At 55.6% G+C, this 17025-nt stretch overlaps 2 protein-coding genes across 9 annotated transcripts in view; one reads left to right on the top strand and one right to left on the bottom strand.

Moving 5' to 3' along the window:
- The window catches only part of STAT6 (signal transducer and activator of transcription 6), a 35733-nt gene extending 25788 nt beyond the window's left edge, over positions 1 to 9945 (top strand). For 5 of the 7 annotated variants that reach the window (XM_025401882.1, XM_025401880.1, XM_025401881.1 and 2 more), the window contains 14 exons: positions 46 to 234; positions 581 to 668; positions 815 to 937; positions 2486 to 2578; positions 2911 to 3117; positions 5277 to 5371; positions 5464 to 5600; positions 5927 to 6073; positions 6291 to 6354; positions 6467 to 6577; positions 6766 to 6858; positions 8225 to 8290; positions 8380 to 8508; positions 8597 to 9945. In XM_025401882.1, the coding sequence (XP_025257667.1) occupies positions 46 to 234; positions 581 to 668; positions 815 to 937; positions 2486 to 2578; positions 2911 to 3117; positions 5277 to 5371; positions 5464 to 5600; positions 5927 to 6073; positions 6291 to 6354; positions 6467 to 6577; positions 6766 to 6858; positions 8225 to 8290; positions 8380 to 8508; positions 8597 to 8786 (1732 nt within the window). In that variant the 3' untranslated portion in view covers positions 8787 to 9945. Of the gene's footprint in view, positions 1 to 45; positions 235 to 580; positions 669 to 814; positions 938 to 2485; positions 2579 to 2910; positions 3118 to 4457; positions 4512 to 5276; positions 5372 to 5463; positions 5601 to 5926; positions 6074 to 6290; positions 6355 to 6466; positions 6578 to 6765; positions 6859 to 8224; positions 8291 to 8379; positions 8509 to 8596 lie in introns of all 7 variants that reach the window. The other 2 variants (XM_025401875.1, XM_025401878.1) reach the window with 2 other exon arrangements.
- Positions 9877 to 16463, bottom strand: NAB2 (NGFI-A binding protein 2). Of its 2 annotated transcripts, XM_025401883.1 has the most exons (7): positions 16010 to 16463; positions 13354 to 14227; positions 12772 to 12905; positions 12387 to 12438; positions 12160 to 12292; positions 11757 to 11948; positions 9877 to 10743 (listed from the first exon to the last, which is right to left on the bottom strand). In XM_025401883.1, the coding sequence occupies exons 1-7, from the start codon at positions 16090 to 16092 to the stop codon at positions 10634 to 10636; spliced, it is 1578 nt and encodes a 525-aa protein (XP_025257668.1). In that variant the 5' UTR covers positions 16093 to 16463; the 3' UTR covers positions 9877 to 10633. The 2 variants fall into 2 exon arrangements, with proteins under 2 accessions (XP_025257668.1, XP_025257669.1); XM_025401884.1 differs by lacking the exon at positions 11757 to 11948.
- Between the last annotated feature and the right edge of the window lie 562 nt (positions 16464 to 17025).

Genomic DNA, 17025 nt, shown 5'->3' with positions numbered 1-17025 from the left:
CAGAGACCTAGCCCCCAACTCCCCTTGTGTCCTCCTCACTCCCAGTTGTTTCCTGGTGGAGAAGCAGCCGCCCCAGGTACTGAAGACTCAGACCAAGTTCCAGGCTGGAGTTCGATTCCTGTTGGGCTTGAGGTTCCTGGGGGCCCCAGCCAAGCCTCCACTGGTCAGGGCTGACATGGTGACAGAGAAGCAGGCGAGGGAGCTGAGTGTGCCTCAGGGTCCTGGGGCTGGAGCGTAAGCTGGGATTGGACCTGGGGTTGGAGAAGGCATGTTAGGATGATGGAGGCAGCTTGGGGGGCTGGCACTGAAAAGAGCAAGGGATGGGGAGGGAGGGCCATGGGATGTGGAGACCCTGAATGGTCAAGGCAGAGGAAAGGGAGGGACCCATTTAGGGCTGGAATGGGGTGGGGGCATCATGACTTGGCCAAGATGGGGACTCCTCCCTTAAGAACCCAAACAGAGACGTGGAGATTTAGGGCTGGCAACAATGGGTAGTCTACACTCACTCATGCACTCAAGCGCGTCGCCACACCTGGCCACAGTGAGATGAGCTTGTTCACACTCTGACCTCCCCTGGCAGAGAAAGCACTGGAGAAATCATCAACAACACTGTGCCCTTGGAGAACAGCATTCCTGGGAACTGCTGCTCTGCCCTGTTCAAGAACCTGGTGAGGGGCTTTGGGGTGCAGTGGGCAGTGAGGGGGGCACCACTAGGAGACTATGGGACTCTCCTTGGAGAGGATGTCGGGAAGCCCAAGAGGAGCGGTCTCTGTCCTCATGCACTCGCCCTTGCTCTCCCTCACCCCACCCACAGCTTCTCAAGAAGATCAAGCGGTGTGAGCGGAAGGGCACTGAGTCTGTCACAGAGGAGAAGTGCGCTGTGCTCTTCTCTGCCACCTTCACACTTGGCCCCGGCAAACTCCCCATCCAGCTCCAGGTGAACCGTGGCCCAGCCCTACCCCAATCTGGGACCCCGAGTCCTTCTCTAATGCCACACACAGGGTCTCTGGACCCTCACCTCCTGTGACTGCCCCATACCCCATGTGTCTGGGATTCATGCACACTGGGGCCCGGGTGAGTGGGGTGAAGCAAGAACATGGAGCACACGGGGCAGGGAATGGTAGCGGATAGCAGCAAACACTTAGGAAGCACTTCCTATAGACCAGGTCTCTCTATTAAATGATACACACGCACATGTGTGCCAGCACACACACGTTTGGTTTTCACAGTAACATTATGAGGTAGGCAGTATTATCAGCCTCATTTTATAGATAAGGACATTGAGACACAGTTTAAGTAGTTTGTCCCAGTCACACAGCTAAGTGTTGGAGCTGGTATTTGAAACCTGGAGGTCTGGCTCCATAGCAGTGACTCATAACCACTTCTCTAGAGTGAGGCCCTGACTGAGCTTCAGAAAACTTTTAATAACATGGCATGAACTTTTTGATTATGATGTGTGAGTCCAGTAACTTCTCTGAGTGCTCAGAGCCAGCCCCCTGAGGAAACTTCTTGCTTTATTAAGAAACCCCTGTCCAGCTGGGCGTGGTGGCTCACGCCTGTAGCCCCAGCACTTTGGGAGGCCTGTAGCCCCAGCACTTTGGTAGATCCCGAGGTCAGGAGTTCAAGACCAGCCTGGCCAATATGGTGAAACCCCGTCTCTACAAAAAATAAAAAAATTGGCCGGGCGCAGTGGCTCACGCCTGTAATCCCAGCACTTTGGGAGGCCAAGGTGGGCAGATCACAAGGTCAGGAGATCAAGACCATCCTGGCTAACACGGTGAAACCCCATATCTACTAAAAATACAAAAAATTAGCTGGGCGTGGTGGCGGGCACCTGTGGTCCCAGCTACTTGGGAGGCTGAGGCAGGAGAATGGCGTGAACCCAGGAGGCAGAGCTTGCAGTGAGCCGAGATCGCGCCACTGCACTCCAGCCTGGGTGAGAGTGAGACTCCGTCTCAAAATAAATAAATAAATAAATAAATAAATAAATAAATAAATAAATAAGCTGGGTGTGGTGGTGCAGGCCTGTAGTCCCAGCTGCTCAGGAGGCTGAGGCAGGAGAATCGCTTGAACCCGGGAGGCAGAGGTTGCAGTGAGCTGAGATCACGCCTCTTCACTTCAGCCTGGGTGACAGAGCAAGACTCTGTCTCAAAAAAAAAAAAAAAAATTCTTAGCACTTTGGGAGGCCAAGGTAGGAGGATCGCTTGAACCTGCAAGTTTAAGACCAGCCTGGGCTACATAGGGAGATCCAATCTCTACAAAAAATAAAAACTTAGCTGGATTAGGTGGTCCATACCTGTAGGTCCAGCTATTCAGGAGGCCGAGGTGGAAGGATCACTTGAGCCCTGGAGGCTGAGGCTGCGGTGAGCTGAGATTGTGCTACTGCAGTCCAGCCTGGGCAACAGAGTGAGATACTATCTTAAAAAAAAAAAAGGAAAGAAAGAAAGAAAGAAAGAAAAGAAACCCCTGTCCTCACCCTCTTCAGGCCCTGTCTCTGCCCCTGGTGGTCATCGTCCATGGCAACCAAGACAACAATGCCAAAGCCACCATCCTGTGGGACAATGCCTTCTCTGAGATGGTGAGGAAATTCCTGGAGTTGGAGGGAACAGGGGCAGGGTGGGTTCTAATATGGGCAGTGGTGCAGGCCTGTTGATGGGGTGGCAGGCATGTTTAAATGGGTGTGACCTTAACACCTTCTCATGGGCCTATTTTCGTACTTCTGACCTCTTTTCACCCCAGTCTTAACAACTATCAGGCCACAGCACTGTAACCTAGAAAAAGCAGCATGTTCGTGAGCGATATCAGGTGCTGTGGATGGGCAGGCCACAGGCAGGTGGGAGGGATGAAGGCCGGCCTGAGGAAGAACAAGACGGTAGCCTCTGATGCTCTCTTCTTCCCCCTTCTCCTCAGGACCGCGTGCCCTTTGTGGTGGCTGAGCGGGTGCCCTGGGAGAAGATGTGTGAAACTCTGAACTTGAAGTTCATGGCTGAGGTGGGGACCAACCGGGGGCTGCTCCCAGAGCACTTCCTCTTCCTGGCCCAGAAGATCTTCAATGACAACAGCCTCAGCATGGAGGCCTTCCAGCACCGTTCTGTGTCCTGGTCACAGTTCAACAAGGTCATTCTCCTGCCCTTTGGACCTCCCACCCCCAAGCTCTTCATGCCTCAGGCACTCAGGGCCTGCTCAGCCTCCACGCAGGGACCTTCCGCTGGAGTCTCCACAGTGCCCTCTCAGGTCCTTTAGGAAGGCCTGTCATGGACCAGGGAGGAAAAACCCCAGGTCTGGGGGTTGGCTCCAGAGATGCATTCTCTGACATCCCTGTGGTTTTGGTCTGGGGGTCATCTGTCCTTTCTCTTTACCAGCGACTTGCATGACTCACCCAGGTTGTGTGTAAACAGAGCTCTGATTCAAAGTGACTTTGACCCATTGGAAAAATTGTTCCTGGCTGGGCACAGTGGCTCATGCCTGTAATCTCAGTCTTTGAGATGCCGGGGTGGGCGGATCACCTGAGGCCAGGAGTTCGAGACCATCCTGGCCAACAGGGTGAAACTCCATCTCTACTAAAAATACAAAAATTAGCCAGTTGTGGTGGCACATGCCTGTAATCCCAGCTACGTGGGAGGCTGAGGCAGGAGAATCACTTGAACCCGGGAGGCGGAGGTTGCAGTGAGCTGAGATCACACCACTGCACTCAAGCCTGGGTGACAGCGCAAGACTGTTTCAAAAAAAAAAAAAAAAGAAGGGGGCCAGGCATGGTGGCTCATGCCTGTAATCCCAGCACTTTGGGAGGCCGAGACGGGTGGATCACCTGAGGTCAGGAGTTCGAGACCAGCCTGGCCAACATGGCAAAACCCCGTCTCTACTAAAAACGCAAAAAATTAGCCAGGCATGGTTGTTTGCGTCTGTAATCCAGCTACTCGGGAGGCTGAGGCAGGAGATGAACCCAGGAGGTAGAGACTGCAGGGAAGATCGCACCATTGCACCCCAGCCTGGGCAAGACTCCATATCAAAAAAAAAAGGCCCAGGCTGGCTCACACCTGTAATCCCAGCACTTTGGGAGGCTGAGGAGGGCGAATCACAAGGCCAAGAGATCAAGACCATCCTGGCCAACGTGGTGAAACCCTGTCTCTACTAAAAATACAGAAATTACCTGGGCATGGTGGTGCATGCCTGTAGTCCCAGCTACTTGGGAGGCTGAGGCAGGAGAATCACTTGAACCTGAGAGGCAGAGGTTGCAGTGAGCCAAGATTGTGCCACTGCACTCCAGCCTGCTGACAGAATGAGATTCTGTCTAAACTGAACAAAATCCCATAGGGACATGTGCAGTAATACCAGCTACCACGTGTTGACAGCTTATTATATACCAGGCACCGTGCTTAACACTTTATGTATGTTATCTCACTTAAGCCTCCCGACATTCCTTTGAGGTAGATACTATTATTATCCCCATTTTACAGATGAGGAATCTGATGCTCAGAGGGTTATGTAGTTTGTTCAAGGTCCCAAAGCAGGTGAGTGCCATGGCTAGGACAGAACTACATATTTCTGACTCTTGCTCTTTGATTTTATGTTATATTACGTTATTTTAATTTTTGGTCTTCCTTCCTTCCCTCCCTCCCTCCCTCCTTCTTCCCTTCCCTTCCCTTCCCTTCCCTTCCCTTCCCCTCCCTTCCCCTCCCTTCCCCTCCCTTCCCCTCCCTTCCCCTCCCCTCCCCTCCCCTTCCCTTCCTTCTTTTCTTTCTTTCTTTCTTTCTTAGTGTGAGACAGAATCTTTAAAGAGAAGAAAGAAAGGCTCATGTGACCAGAGTGTGTTTTAGCAAAAGGGAGCAAGACAGTCACACCCAGCAGGTTACCTTCCTTTGGGCTTCACCTCTGCCACACCTCCTTAGGGAGAGGGTGTAGCACAGTAGTTAACAGGGGCTCCAGCGCCAGAATGCCTGGGTTTAAATCCTAGCTCTGCCTCTTACCAGCTGTGTAGACCTGGGCAAGTCATTCGACGTTTTTGGACTTCCATTTCTTCATCTGTAAAATGGAATTATTATAGTCCCTACCTCCATAGCCTTATAAAGAGCAAATAAATACATGGAAAGGCTTGAAATAGTGACTGGCACATGTAAGCATGAGGATTGGTCGTTGTCATTGATGGAGTCTCAGGTTCGGTCCGATCCCTCAGCCCTGTGATTCTGTCATGAGGGCACTCACAGCTCAGTGCCTGCCCTAAACAGGCTCCAGCTCTGGCCCTCTCTTGGCTCACACCATTTCCCTTCTCCCGCTAGGAGATCCTGCTGGGCCGTGGCTTCACCTTTTGGCAGTGGTTTGATGGTGTCCTGGACCTCACCAAACGCTGTCTCCGGAGCTACTGGTCTGACCGGTGAGTCCCCGCCCTGGGTGGTCTGAGCAGCCATACCCCAGTCACCTCCATACTCACTGCCCATGCCCCATCCTCTCTTTCATCCCGGCCAGGCTGATTATCGGCTTCATCAGCAAACAGTACGTTACTAGCCTTCTTCTCAACGAGCCCGACGGAACCTTTCTCCTCCGCTTCAGCGACTCAGAGATTGGGGGCATCACCATTGCCCACGTCATCCGGGGCCAGGATGGTGAGGCCACCCCAGCCAGTCCTATGTCTCTGTGCCTGTGCCCTCTGGGGTTTCTTCTGGGAATGAAACGTCCTGACCTTCCTGATGCTGATCCTGATCTTTAGGAAGTTCTTCCAGCTTCTCTTCTTCCTTCTGGGGTCTAAATGTTCACCTTCTCACCGTGACCTCTGTGGGAATGGAGACTAGTGGGTCTCGCTCCCTCAGGAGCCCCACCCTACGTCCTCTCCCTCTTGCCTTGGTGGAGTGAGAACAGGTCTTGTGGTGGGGGTTGGGGAAGGGGAAGAAAGTCTGAACAGGGGGATCTCAGGGTCTCATTCCTACCATAGGCTCTCCACAGATAGAGAACATCCAGCCATTCTCTGCCAAAGACCTGTCCATTCGTTCACTGGGGGACCGAATCCGGGATCTTGCTCAGCTCAAAAACCTCTATCCCAAGAAGCCCAAGGATGAGGCTTTCCGGAGCCACTACAAGCGTGAGCTGGAACTGGCAGTTCTGATTCCTTCCTGTCACCCACTTCCTCCCTGCTCCCCGCTGCCCTCCTCTCCCTGCCTGCCTGTGTCATCCTGATGTCACTCCCTATTACATAGCTGCGCTTCTCTTACTTCCCCATCATCCATGCCCACCTTTTCCACCTCCCTTCCTCCCTAACTCCAGAGCACTCCATGGCTCTCTTTTCCTTCTCACAACAGCTGAACAGATGGGTAAGGATGGCAGGGGTTATGTCCCAGCTACCATCAAGATGACCGTGGAAAGGTGAGTGTGGTGGTGTGGACAGTGGGTAGGTTAGGGATCTAGTGCTTATCTGCAGGAAGGAGGGGTGGCATCAACTCTTGGTCAGTCATATGTATCTCCTTCCCTCCTCCAGGGACCAGCCACTTCCTACCCCAGAGCTCCAGATGCCTACCATGGTGCCTTCTTATGACCTTGGAATGGCCCCTGATTCCTCCATGAGCATGCAGCTTGGCCCAGATATGGTGTAAGGAGCTGGAAAGACAGGAATGGGAGTGGTCTGTGCAGATGGGCTTTTAGCATGGGCAGCTGGGAGAGCTGGCACTGGGGGCTGAACAGGGAATTTTCCTTTCCATGAAAGGGACACCCGTTCAAAAGCAGGGTGTGGTGGTGTCCAGAAGGGCTGGCATCAGGGGGTCTGTTTTCTTTCCCTAGGCCCCAGGTGTACCCACCACACTCTCACTCCATCCCCCCGTATCAAGGCCTCTCCCCAGAAGAATCAGTCAATGTGTTGTCAGCCTTCCAGGAGTAAGTGAAAAACCTCATGGGGATACCATCCCACTCTAAGGGGGTGGGCATTCGAATTGTTAGAAGAGGCTCTTCTGTGAGAAAGGAGCACCAAATGCTAACAACCTTTCTTCTCTTCTGTCCACTCTAATGAGGGGATAGTAGTTAAGATCCAGACTGCCTAGGTTTGAATTCTAGCTCTACCACTTACTGGTTTGGGGCAAATTACTTAGCCTTTGGTGCCTTATCTGCCCAATAAGGGATAATAATGCTAATAATAATAACCTACGTCACTGCATTATTTTGGAGATTAAATGAGTTCATAACACTTACAAAGCTGAGCATAGTGCCTGGCTCATAGCAAAAGCTGTGTAAGTCCAGTCGTGGATCACTTAATGAAAGAGCATTTTCTGTCCTTAGGCAGTTTCATAGTTATGCGAATATCATAGAGTGTAATTACACAAACCTAGATGGTATAGGCTACTATACACTGAGGCTATATTGTGTAGCCTGTTGATCCTAGCTTTAAACCTGAGCAGCATGATACCGTTCTGAACAGTATAAGGAAATAGTTACATAATGGTAAATATTTGTGTGATACGAATTTTCAGCTTGATTATAATTTTTTTTTTTTTTTTTGAGACAAGGTCTCACTCACTGGAGTGCAGTGGTGCAATCTTAGCTCCCTGCAACCCCTACCTCCTGGGCTCAAGCAATCCTCATGCTGTTGTGCACCAGGATACTCGGCTAATTCTTTTTTAAGGTTTTTCTGCAGACAAGGTCTCACTTACTGCCCAAGCTGGTCTCAAACTCCTGGGCTCAAGTGATCTTCCCACCTCAGCCTCCCAAAGTGTTAGGATTACAGGTGTGAGTCACTCTGCCTGGCCTTGATTATAATCATATGGGACCACTGTGGTCTGTAGCTGACAGAAATGTCGTTGTGTGGTGCATGACTGTTTCTGTCCTGCCCCTGAGAGCCACTGTCACTTCTCTGCTGTGTTGATTTTTGTTTACTCATCTGTTTTGGCCTTGAGATGGCCTAGACATTTTTCTTCCCCAAGTATAACACTCAGGTGCTTATTAACTCTTAGTCAAGGCACAACATCTCCCCTCCCAGAAGGTGAGGCGGGAGTGAGGACTTGGGGACTTAAGAACTATCAAAGTTCAGAGTCCAAAGAAACATTAGAAATTGGCTAATCCACCCCCGTAACACACACATTTTACAGACGAGAAGACTGAGCTCAGAGCATAGAAATAGCTTGCCCAAAGCCACTACTAAGTCAGGATAAGGAGCTGGAGCTTGTTTCCTCACTCAGTGGTCCTGACTTTGCACCACTTTGCCTTTGCCTAGCCTGCCTTCCTCTAACTGTGCTCTCCCTAATTCTAGGCCTCACCTGCAGATGCCCCCCAGCCTGGGCCAGATGAGCCTGTCCTTTGACCAGCCTCACCCCCAGTGAGTGACAAGGCCCCTCCTGACCCCATGTGCCTCTTCTTTCCTGGCCTTGCCCCTCCCTCCTTATTTCTGTTGCTGGTTCCTGGCAGGGGCCTGCTGCCATGCCAGCCTCAGGAGCATGCTGTGTCCAGCCCTGACCCCCTGCTCTGCTCAGATGTGACCATGGTGGAAGACAGCTGCCTGAGCCAGCCAGTGAGAGCGTTTTCTCAGGGCACTTGGTGAGTGGCAGCTTAGTAGTGGAGGCTGGGTGGCATCTAGGGGAGTGGGCGCCATGCCTACTCCACTGCTTCTCCCATCTCCTTGTAGGATTGGTGAAGACATATTCCCTCCTCTGCTGCCTCCCACTGAACAGGACCTCACTAAGCTTCTCCTGGAGGGGCAAGGGGAATCGGGGGGAGGGTCCTTGGGGGCCCAGCCCCTCCTGCAACCCTCCCACTATGGGCAATCTGGGATCTCAATGTCCCACATGGACCTAAGGGCCAACCCCAGTTGGTGATCCCAGCCGGGAGGGAGAACCCAGAGAGACAGCTCTTCTACTACCCCCACAGACCTGCTCTGGACACTTACTCATGCCCTGCCAAGCAGCAGATGGGGAGGGTGCCCTCCTATCCCCACCTACTTCTCGGTCAGGAGGAAAAGACAGGAGAATGCATGGTGGGTGGAGCCAATCCACTCCTTCCTTTCTATCATTCCCCTGCCCACCTCCTTCCAGCACTGACTGGAAGGGAAGTTCAGGCTCTGAGACACGCCCCAACATGCCCACACCTGCAGCGCGCACACGCACGCACACACACATACAGAGCTCTCTGAGGGTGATGGGGCTGAGCAGGAGGTGGGCTGGGTAGGAGTACAGGTTAGGGCATGGAAGGCTTCTCCGCCCACTCTGACCCAAGGCCTAGGATGGTTAGGCAGGAACATACAGACATATTTACACTAGAGGCCAGGGATAGAGGATATTGGGTCTCAGCCCTGGGGGAATGGGAAGCAGCTCAAGGGACCCTGGATGGAGCACAGGAGGAGTCTGGACATGTGGTTACCAATACAAGTTTTGCCCTGATTAAAAAATCTCCCAAAGCCCCAAATTCCTGTTAGCGAGGTGGAGGCTTCTGATATGTGTATGAGACTATGCAAAAGTACAAGGGCCGAGTTTCTTCATGTATAGCTGTGTGAACGTGTATGTACCTATGTTAATGTATAGCTGGCATGTTAGTTGCATGACCACATAGAACATGTGTCTGCTTTTGCCTGTTTGACAACACAAATTTGGGAGTGTGAGACATTGCACAGAAGACAGCAGCAAGTGTGCTGGCCTCTCTGACATATGCTAACCCAAAAATACTCTGAATTTGGAGTCTGACTGTGCCCAAGTGGGTCCAAGTGGCTGTGACATCTACATATGGCTCCGTATCTCCAATGCTGCCTGGGAGCCAGGGTGAGAGTCTGGGTCCAGGCCTGACCATGTGGCCCTCCAGTGTATGAAGGGGCCCTGCCTGCTGTATCTTCTCTGTTGCCCTATCCACTGCCAGCTTCCCTTCACTCCCCCATCCCATGTCACCGTTTCTCCCTCTCGAGGCAGGGGTCATAGATCCTAAGCCATAAAATAAATTTTATTCCAAAATAACAAAATAAATAATCTACTGTACACAATCTGAAAAGAAAGACGCTGTAACTGCTCAGATAGGTGCTGCGGTCCAGCCCCCAGCTGGAGGAGACCCTGAGTCCAACCCAGGCCTCCCAAGGGGGCCAGTGAAGGGATCCCACACCCACCGCCCCCATGTAGGGCAGGAGGGAGGAAATTGCAAAGGACTTGGGGGATAGATGGGAATGGGAGGGCAAACTGCAGCACTTGTTAAATTAAAGAAACAAACCAGAAGCACAAAAACGGGGAAGGAGAGGGAAGAAGGAGCAGGTCCAGTGTTCCCAGGCCCCCAATTCTGGGGGCAAATGTTGCCACTTTTAGCTGCTGGACCTTCCCAGGGAAGTCCCCCTTTCCCCCTTGTCCAAACTGAGTCCAACTGCTCACACCACTGGTGCAAACCTAAAGAGAATGGGAGTGTGTCGTGTGAGGGAGGGGAGAACCCCAGATGCCCTGGAGGCAGAGTCCTTGCCCCCTCGCTCTGGGCAGGGGTGAGGGCACCACGCACCCTCCTTGTGTCCTCTCTCCAGGCCCCTGCTTGTTATTGCTTGAAGCCCCACAGTCTTATGCCCATGGAGCAGGTGGGGAGGCAGGAGAAGGGCAGAGGAAGGATCCAGGGTTGTGACTATATTCCGGGGATGGAGAGCATGGGGGTCTGTGTGAGCCAGAAGTCTGAGGTCCTGGGTCTGAAGACACCAGTCCACCCCTCACTGCCGGCTGGCCTCAGCCTCCACCTTCACGCTGCTCCTGCGACCCTCCACCAGTGCGGGATGGGGTCCTGGGGCAGGACATCTGTCCAGCAGCCCTTCCTCGAACTCTGCAGGGAAAAGGGGGCAGTTAGGAGACTGCAGGGTGACTGGCTGCAGACAGAAGTGGTTGGGAACAGAAGCAAGGGCAAAGAAAGTTGTGAAGATGGGCTCCGTTTGTTGAATTACTGCTTCCTGCCCACTGCATGTGTATGGGGGGTTCCATTCCTGTGTGTGTGAGCCCCCTCCCCTCTCTGGCTGTGTGTAGCTCTGTCTCTGTCTGTGTCTCTCTCTTTCTCTGTCTCTCCCGCCTCCTCCGTTGTGCTGGAATTTCTGGTTCTGTCAGGAGCTGCGGGGGTGGTTTGGCTCTGACCTCTCCCCTCCCCCTCTTCCCAAGCTTTGCCACCCCCACTCATCCCTGGCCCCCTCCCAGGCCCCTCCCAGGTCACCCTACCATGGCCCCCCAAGTGTTTTGGTAGCCAAATCAGGGGGAGCACAGGAAGCCAGCCTCCGAGCTCCTCCCTCAAGAAGAGGCCCCCTTCCAGTCCCCGCCCCCACTTCCCACCCACGCACAGTTTAAAAATACCAAGCCAGGGTTGGTGGCTTTGTCTGCTGCGTCACTCTCAGCCCAGCGGCTGCCCAGCCCTCTGCCTGCCCACTCCCTCTTCCCCCTTCCACACACAAAGCATCACTGCTTTGGGCTCCTCTGCTTCCAAGCTGGGCATCCCCATCCCCATCCCCGCAACTCCTAGCCTGCTCCCCACTCCTGGGTTGGTGGAAGTGCCATCTGAGCTTCCCTTATTGATGCTCCTCCTTCCTGCGCTTTCATCCTCTTTTCTCTGTTCCCCGTTCCCCAGTTCCCCTTTCACAGATCTACACTAGGACCAGACTTTTCAAGGTGGGAGCAGCCCGGCAGGGTCTGCCTCACCGCACCCCAAGGCCTGGCTGGCTGGAGCCCAGCCCTCCTACTGCCCGCTCTGATGACTATATCCCTCTTCCTCCCACCTGGCCCCAGGACACCAGAATTGCTGTGTGGGGCCTGGGTGGCCGGGGTGCTTGGGGACAGCACTGCTGGCTGCCTCACCTGCGAGAGGTGGCTTCGCAGGCACACAGGGGCTGAGGCGGCCCACGCGGTCGTGTGAGACGAGGCGGGCGAGCCGCAGCCCCTCGTCCATCAGTGTCTGCTGCAGGATGTGGCGGCTCCATAGCCCATGGGCTGGCAATGCCAGAGGCAGGTCAGCAGGGGGCGGCGTCAGCCTTGGACATGACCCCACAGCTGTGGGCATGGGCACTGGTCAGGTAAGGGGCTGCAGCCAATGGAACCCCCACCCTCAACCACACAGCCAGCCCACAGGCCCTTCTGCCCCCCCTCCAGCCAAGCTTCCCAACCCTGTTCCAGGCACTGCCTCCTGGCTCACTCCTCCCCCCAACCCCTCCCCTACTCCCCCACCCTCAATGAAGAGAAAAGTATTCTGAGGCACACTCACCCTGCAAATGTCCATCCAGACTCTCCCCAGACAGGCTGGCGCTGTCTTCCTCCAGGCTGGGGCGGTATGGGGGTGCATAGGACTCAGGGCCTGGGGGAGGCTGCTGGATTTCAGGGTGACTCTGTTCTCCAACCTGTGGATGCCCAAAATGGGGAAATGAAGACCTGGCAAGGGAGGGGATTGGGGAAGGCTGCCCAATGCCCCTACATGCACCCCGGAAAACATACCTCTTGTTTCAGCTTCTTCAGTGGAGGGCCTCCCAGTTCTTCAGGGTGGAGCCTGAAAAGATGGATAAGAATAAAGTGGGTGAGGCTGATGAGGGCCATGTGACGGGCAGAGCACAGAACCCGGCCAGAGATGTGTTATTTAAAACCTTTGTCAAGAAGCTGGCCGAGAAAGAGTCTCTAGCTCAGGCCCTATTGTTGTAGGGGGTTGGGGGGACCCGACATGGATGGGAGGAGAGACCAGACCTGAGACAAGCTGACTTGACCAAAAGCAGGACATCCAGGTGGGCGGGAAGCAGGCCTAGAGCTGCCTGAGCTGAAGATTAGGACATAATCTAACTCCATAGCAGGATTCCAGTCCAGGAAGGACCTGGGGAAGGGGTCTCACCTGGAGCCCTTCAAGGAGGATAAGTAGGTGCTCTCCCGGGCTACTTGGCGGGACAAAGAGAAGAGCTCCACTCTCCGCAATAAGAGTGTGTTGTCCCTCATGCAGAACTGGGCAGCAGCCTCATTGATGGTGAGCTGTGGAGAGAGGGCAGCCAGGAGAGTCAGAATTTGAACTCCCCTGCTGCCTCACCAACCTCCTCACACCCCTTCACCATCAGACAAATGAGGCCCATCCATCAGATGCTTGCTTTGGTTTTGACACTACATGGGAGCTTTCTGAGGAAGACAGACAGAGATCAGCACCCACAGCTTCCTAGGAATGCCCAGGGCCTCTTCCACTTCTGTGAGGTCCTGAGTGACAAGGAGCTGAACAGCTTGGTGCGGCCTGTATCTCTGCTTCCCCCTCAGCTGAGGATGGAAGCACTGCGGCCGCTGGGGTGGGGGCCTGTCAGGGAGGGGATCAGGGCCTGGGGTCCTGGTCAAGGGGTAATGAAACAGAGTTGGAGACCGTAGAAACTTGCAGAGGTAAGCGGCTGGAGGCCCGGGAGTCAAGGTCAATCCTAGGAGGCCTGGGGGTTCTCACCTCGTGCAGGCTGAGCTGCTTGCCCTCCCGCCGCTTAGAGTCGAAACGGCCATAGATGATGCTGTATTTGCGGATCTCCTCTTCCTTCTGGCTGTCATTATCATCCATCTCAAAGATGTGCCCAACGCTCCGTGCCAGCTTCTTATTCAGCTTTAGCAGGGATGTGACCTCCCCAGCATCCCCCCTTGGGAAGCTCCGGAAGATCCTCTCCACACTTTCCACCACCATGCGTACCATCTCTGGCTCCAGTCGGTCTGCTCCACCCCCAGTCCCACCTGCTGCCAGCCCCCCAGCCCCAGTCCCCTCAGGGACTCCTCCCCCTGCAGGGGGGGAGAAGGGGGGCGAGCCAGCCTCCTCTTCTCCTCCTGCCCCAACGTCCGACTCTGGAGTGCTCCGGCCTGGCCAGATCCGGGGGTCCCCTGCCCCAGGTCCCCCAGGCAGTGGTGATAGCTTCTCTCCAAGTTCAAGGGGGCTCTTGGGGCTAAAACTGCGGGCACTGCCTGCCTTTTCCCCTGGGCTGCCATGCCCATTGCTCATGCTCCCTTTCCGGGTACCCGCAGTCTCAGAGATCTTGAAGAGCGGGATGCTGGAGACGGGAACAGCAGGCACTGGTTGACTGAAGAGCCCTGGATTGGTGGCCCACTCTCTCAGTGCCTTCTGCAGGCGCCGGACATGGAGGGGCTTGGTGGCCATGCCCACAAGTGCCATGATCTCCAGAAACTCCTCCTCACCCGCCTCACACAGCTGCTGCACGTCGTCCCCTCCCTGCTGGATGAAGGTCTCATAGTAGGAAAGGAGGTTGGCGCGCTGCAGGACCCGGTACAGCTGCAGCTCCCCCAGCGTCCGAGGCAGTGCCATGGCTCGGGCACTGGGCCTGAGAAGGAGGGGCACAAGAGAGAGGCAGTCGGTGCAAGTCCCCTACTGGGTACCAACCCACACTAACAATTGTTCCCTCTTCCCTGCCTGCTTTTCTTCCCTTCTCTCATTTGGATGCTGTCCTGCGCAGTGCCCAGGTCTGAGTACAGACTCTGAGAATCAGGCACTGCTCAGAGGCATGGACAAGCCAGTGCTGTCCTAGACTGGCCCGAAGCCCCAAAAACCAGTGCCCTGTGTCTGCAGGAGTCGAAGCCTCTTAAACCTTATCTTCAGCTTTTATCTTTTTGGTCTGTGGTAAGAAGAACTTGAGCGCTGAGGCTAACCAGCACCGACCTCGGATGGCTGGACCTCCCTCTCCCCCAAAACACAATCCTCACCTTCCACTCTAAACACTCAACAGTCTCAACACTAAAGTGAAGTCGCCTATACTAAAGTGAATGTAGAACCCCTGTCTCCCGCACAGTGGACGCTGCTGGCCAGCTTCATTCCCTGTGAAGGAGCCACAGCCCCAGGTGGCTAGGAGGGAGGGTGTGGCACCTTCCCTGGCTTTCCCACTCAGTGAGCCAGGTGGTGCCTTGCTCTTCTCCGCTCAGCTTTTCCGAGGGATTAAGCATTTTTTTTTTTTTTTAAGACAGAGTCTCGCTCTGTTGCCCAGGTTGGAGTGCAGTGGCGCTATCACGGCAACCTCCGCCTCCTGGGTTCAAGCGATTCTCCTGCCTCAGCCTCCTGAGTAGCTGAGATTACAGGCGCCCGCCACCACGCCCAGCTAATTTTTGTATTTTTAGTAGAGACGGGATTTCACCATGTTGGTCAGGGTGGTCTCGAATTCCTGACCTCGTGATCCAACCGCCTTGGCCTCCCAAAGTGCTGGGATTACAGGCGTGAACCACCGCGCCCGGCCTGGTTAAGAATGGCCTGGTTAAGCATTCTTAACCAGCACGCTTCCTCTCTCCCCCCAGGACCTCTCCACCCTTCCAGGCTGCCCAGTGCTCCTCAGTGGCCCCTCTCCTAGCAGTGACACTCCCCACTTCCTCGGTCGGCCTTTTCCTTCAGCTCAGGGGCTGCGGCAGGGGGAGGGGCGCAATTGTTCTGCTCCGGGGCCGTTCCGCCCACACACACTCCCACAGTGGTAGCGTCTGTGGGCGAAAACCGCCCAGGGGCTCCCGCCTACTCTCCTCTCCCTTATTTTCCATCCGCATCTTCAAGTGGAGTAGGGGAGAGGCTCAAGGCCTCTTGCTTAAGGGGCTGCACACTGAAACTCCCCTCCCCACTCTGTGAATAAAGGGACAGATATAGGAAGGAACTGCCTAAGGCCTCCCTGCCTCCCTCGTCACCCCCCTTCCCCCAGCTGATGCTCCTTTAACTCAAAGGCACCGCCTTCTCCTGGACCCCGGGGGCCCGCGCGCTCCGTGCCAACGAGGGACTGAGGTAACTGAGCGTCCCCCCACCTTCCGCACTGACGCCAGCTCGAGCTCCAGGGCATTCCCTGGTGCTAGGAGGCTCCCACGTTCTTTACAGGGGGCACTTAGGCCAGAGAGAGCCCACAGAGTAAACCAGGAATGGAGATTTAGGTACTACTCTTTCATATCCAGCTTCATCAGATGTTTGCCCGCTCCCAGGGCCCCCTAATTCGAAGACGCACCCCCTTTTCCATCAGTCTCCACCCCCCACCCCCGTCCCGCTTCCCCACGTCCTCCCCTCGACCTCCGCCCTCTGGACCCCATTCCCAAGTCCAGCTCCACCCATCTCCACTCCCCGCTGCCTCCCTTTGCCCACTAACTTGAGTCTGGGCTGCAGGGTCCGGCGGGCGCTCTCCCCTCCGCCCGGCGGCTGCTCGGCTGTGGGGGAAGGCGCTCTGTGCATGGACGGCCGGAGACCACCCGGGTTGCTCTTCTCGGTGCCCAGCCCTCGGCGCCTGCTGCGTGCTGCACTCTGCCCCGCGCACGATGCCGTGTCCACCGCTGTCCAGGCTCTGTCCCTCCCTCCACGTCTTCTCTCTCCGAGCCTCCGCGCCTCTGTCTGTGCCTCTGCCCCCCCACCCTCCCCGGCTGCGCTCGCCGCCTCTCCGCGCCTCCGCCCCCGCAGGACGCACGGGGAGCGAGGCCCGGCGCTGCGCTGGCTGCCGGGCTGGCGGGCGGAGGGCGTGGGCAGAGCCGGGGGCGGGGGTGGGGGCGGGGGCCGGGGGGCGGGCACCAGGGCCTCTCGGCCGCGGAGACGCCGCGGCTTAGAGACTGGGAGAGGCGGAGACTGGGGGGAGGGGGTGTGGAGCAGGAGGCGGGGGCGGGGATTCAGAGCCGAGGCGCCGAATTGGGGACCGAGGTGACCGAGGCCCGGCTGTGGAGGGCGGGCTTGGGGACCCAGCGGGCGGGGGGAGGTCGCTCTGTGCCGCCCACGCCGGATGCACAGCCGGCCCTCTTGGCGCCCACGTACCCACGTGAGCGCCCTGCCGGCGACATTCCTAGTCTCCCCCACTCCTCCGAGTTGAGAGGAGTTTCACAACCACGCACAAGTACACAAAGAAGCGCACGGACGTGCACACGCGCCTAAACAACTATGGGGACGCCCGTTGCCCACACTCAGGCCTTGTGGTGCTGGACCTGTGAATGTTAGGAGTCAGTCGGGAAAAGTTCGCGAAGGCTGGGGTGTGCGGCTCCTCCTGTGTGTGCATCTGACTCCCATAATATGTGTGCACTTAAGGCAGGCCTGAGAGCGTGGGGTTCTGCAGGGATCCCCTAGATATCCCCGCGCCCCTCCCCAGTCCCCCAGTGGAGTAATCTGAGGGGGCAGCTTTCAGAA

Source organism: Theropithecus gelada, chromosome 11, assembly GCF_003255815.1.
Source record: "Theropithecus gelada isolate Dixy chromosome 11, Tgel_1.0, whole genome shotgun sequence".
NCBI lineage: Eukaryota > Metazoa > Chordata > Mammalia > Primates > Cercopithecidae > Theropithecus > Theropithecus gelada.
Note: the sequence above shows the minus strand (reverse complement) of the source record. Positions and strands in the feature narration are given on the sequence as shown.

Excerpts from the sequence above, each read along its gene's own strand:
- NAB2 (XM_025401883.1), bottom strand. The coding sequence starts at position 16,092 with ATGCACAGAGCGCCTTCCCCCACAGCCGAGCAGCCGCCGGGCGGAGGG. Across the intron at positions 11,949-12,159 it reads TCTGGATGGACATTTGCAGG|CTGTGGGGTCATGTCCAAGG; the intron begins GTGAGTGTGCCT and ends CCATGCCCACAG. Across the intron at positions 10,744-11,756 it reads TGCGAAGCCACCTCTCGCAG|AGTTCGAGGAAGGGCTGCTG; the intron begins GTGAGGCAGCCA and ends TTTTCCCTGCAG.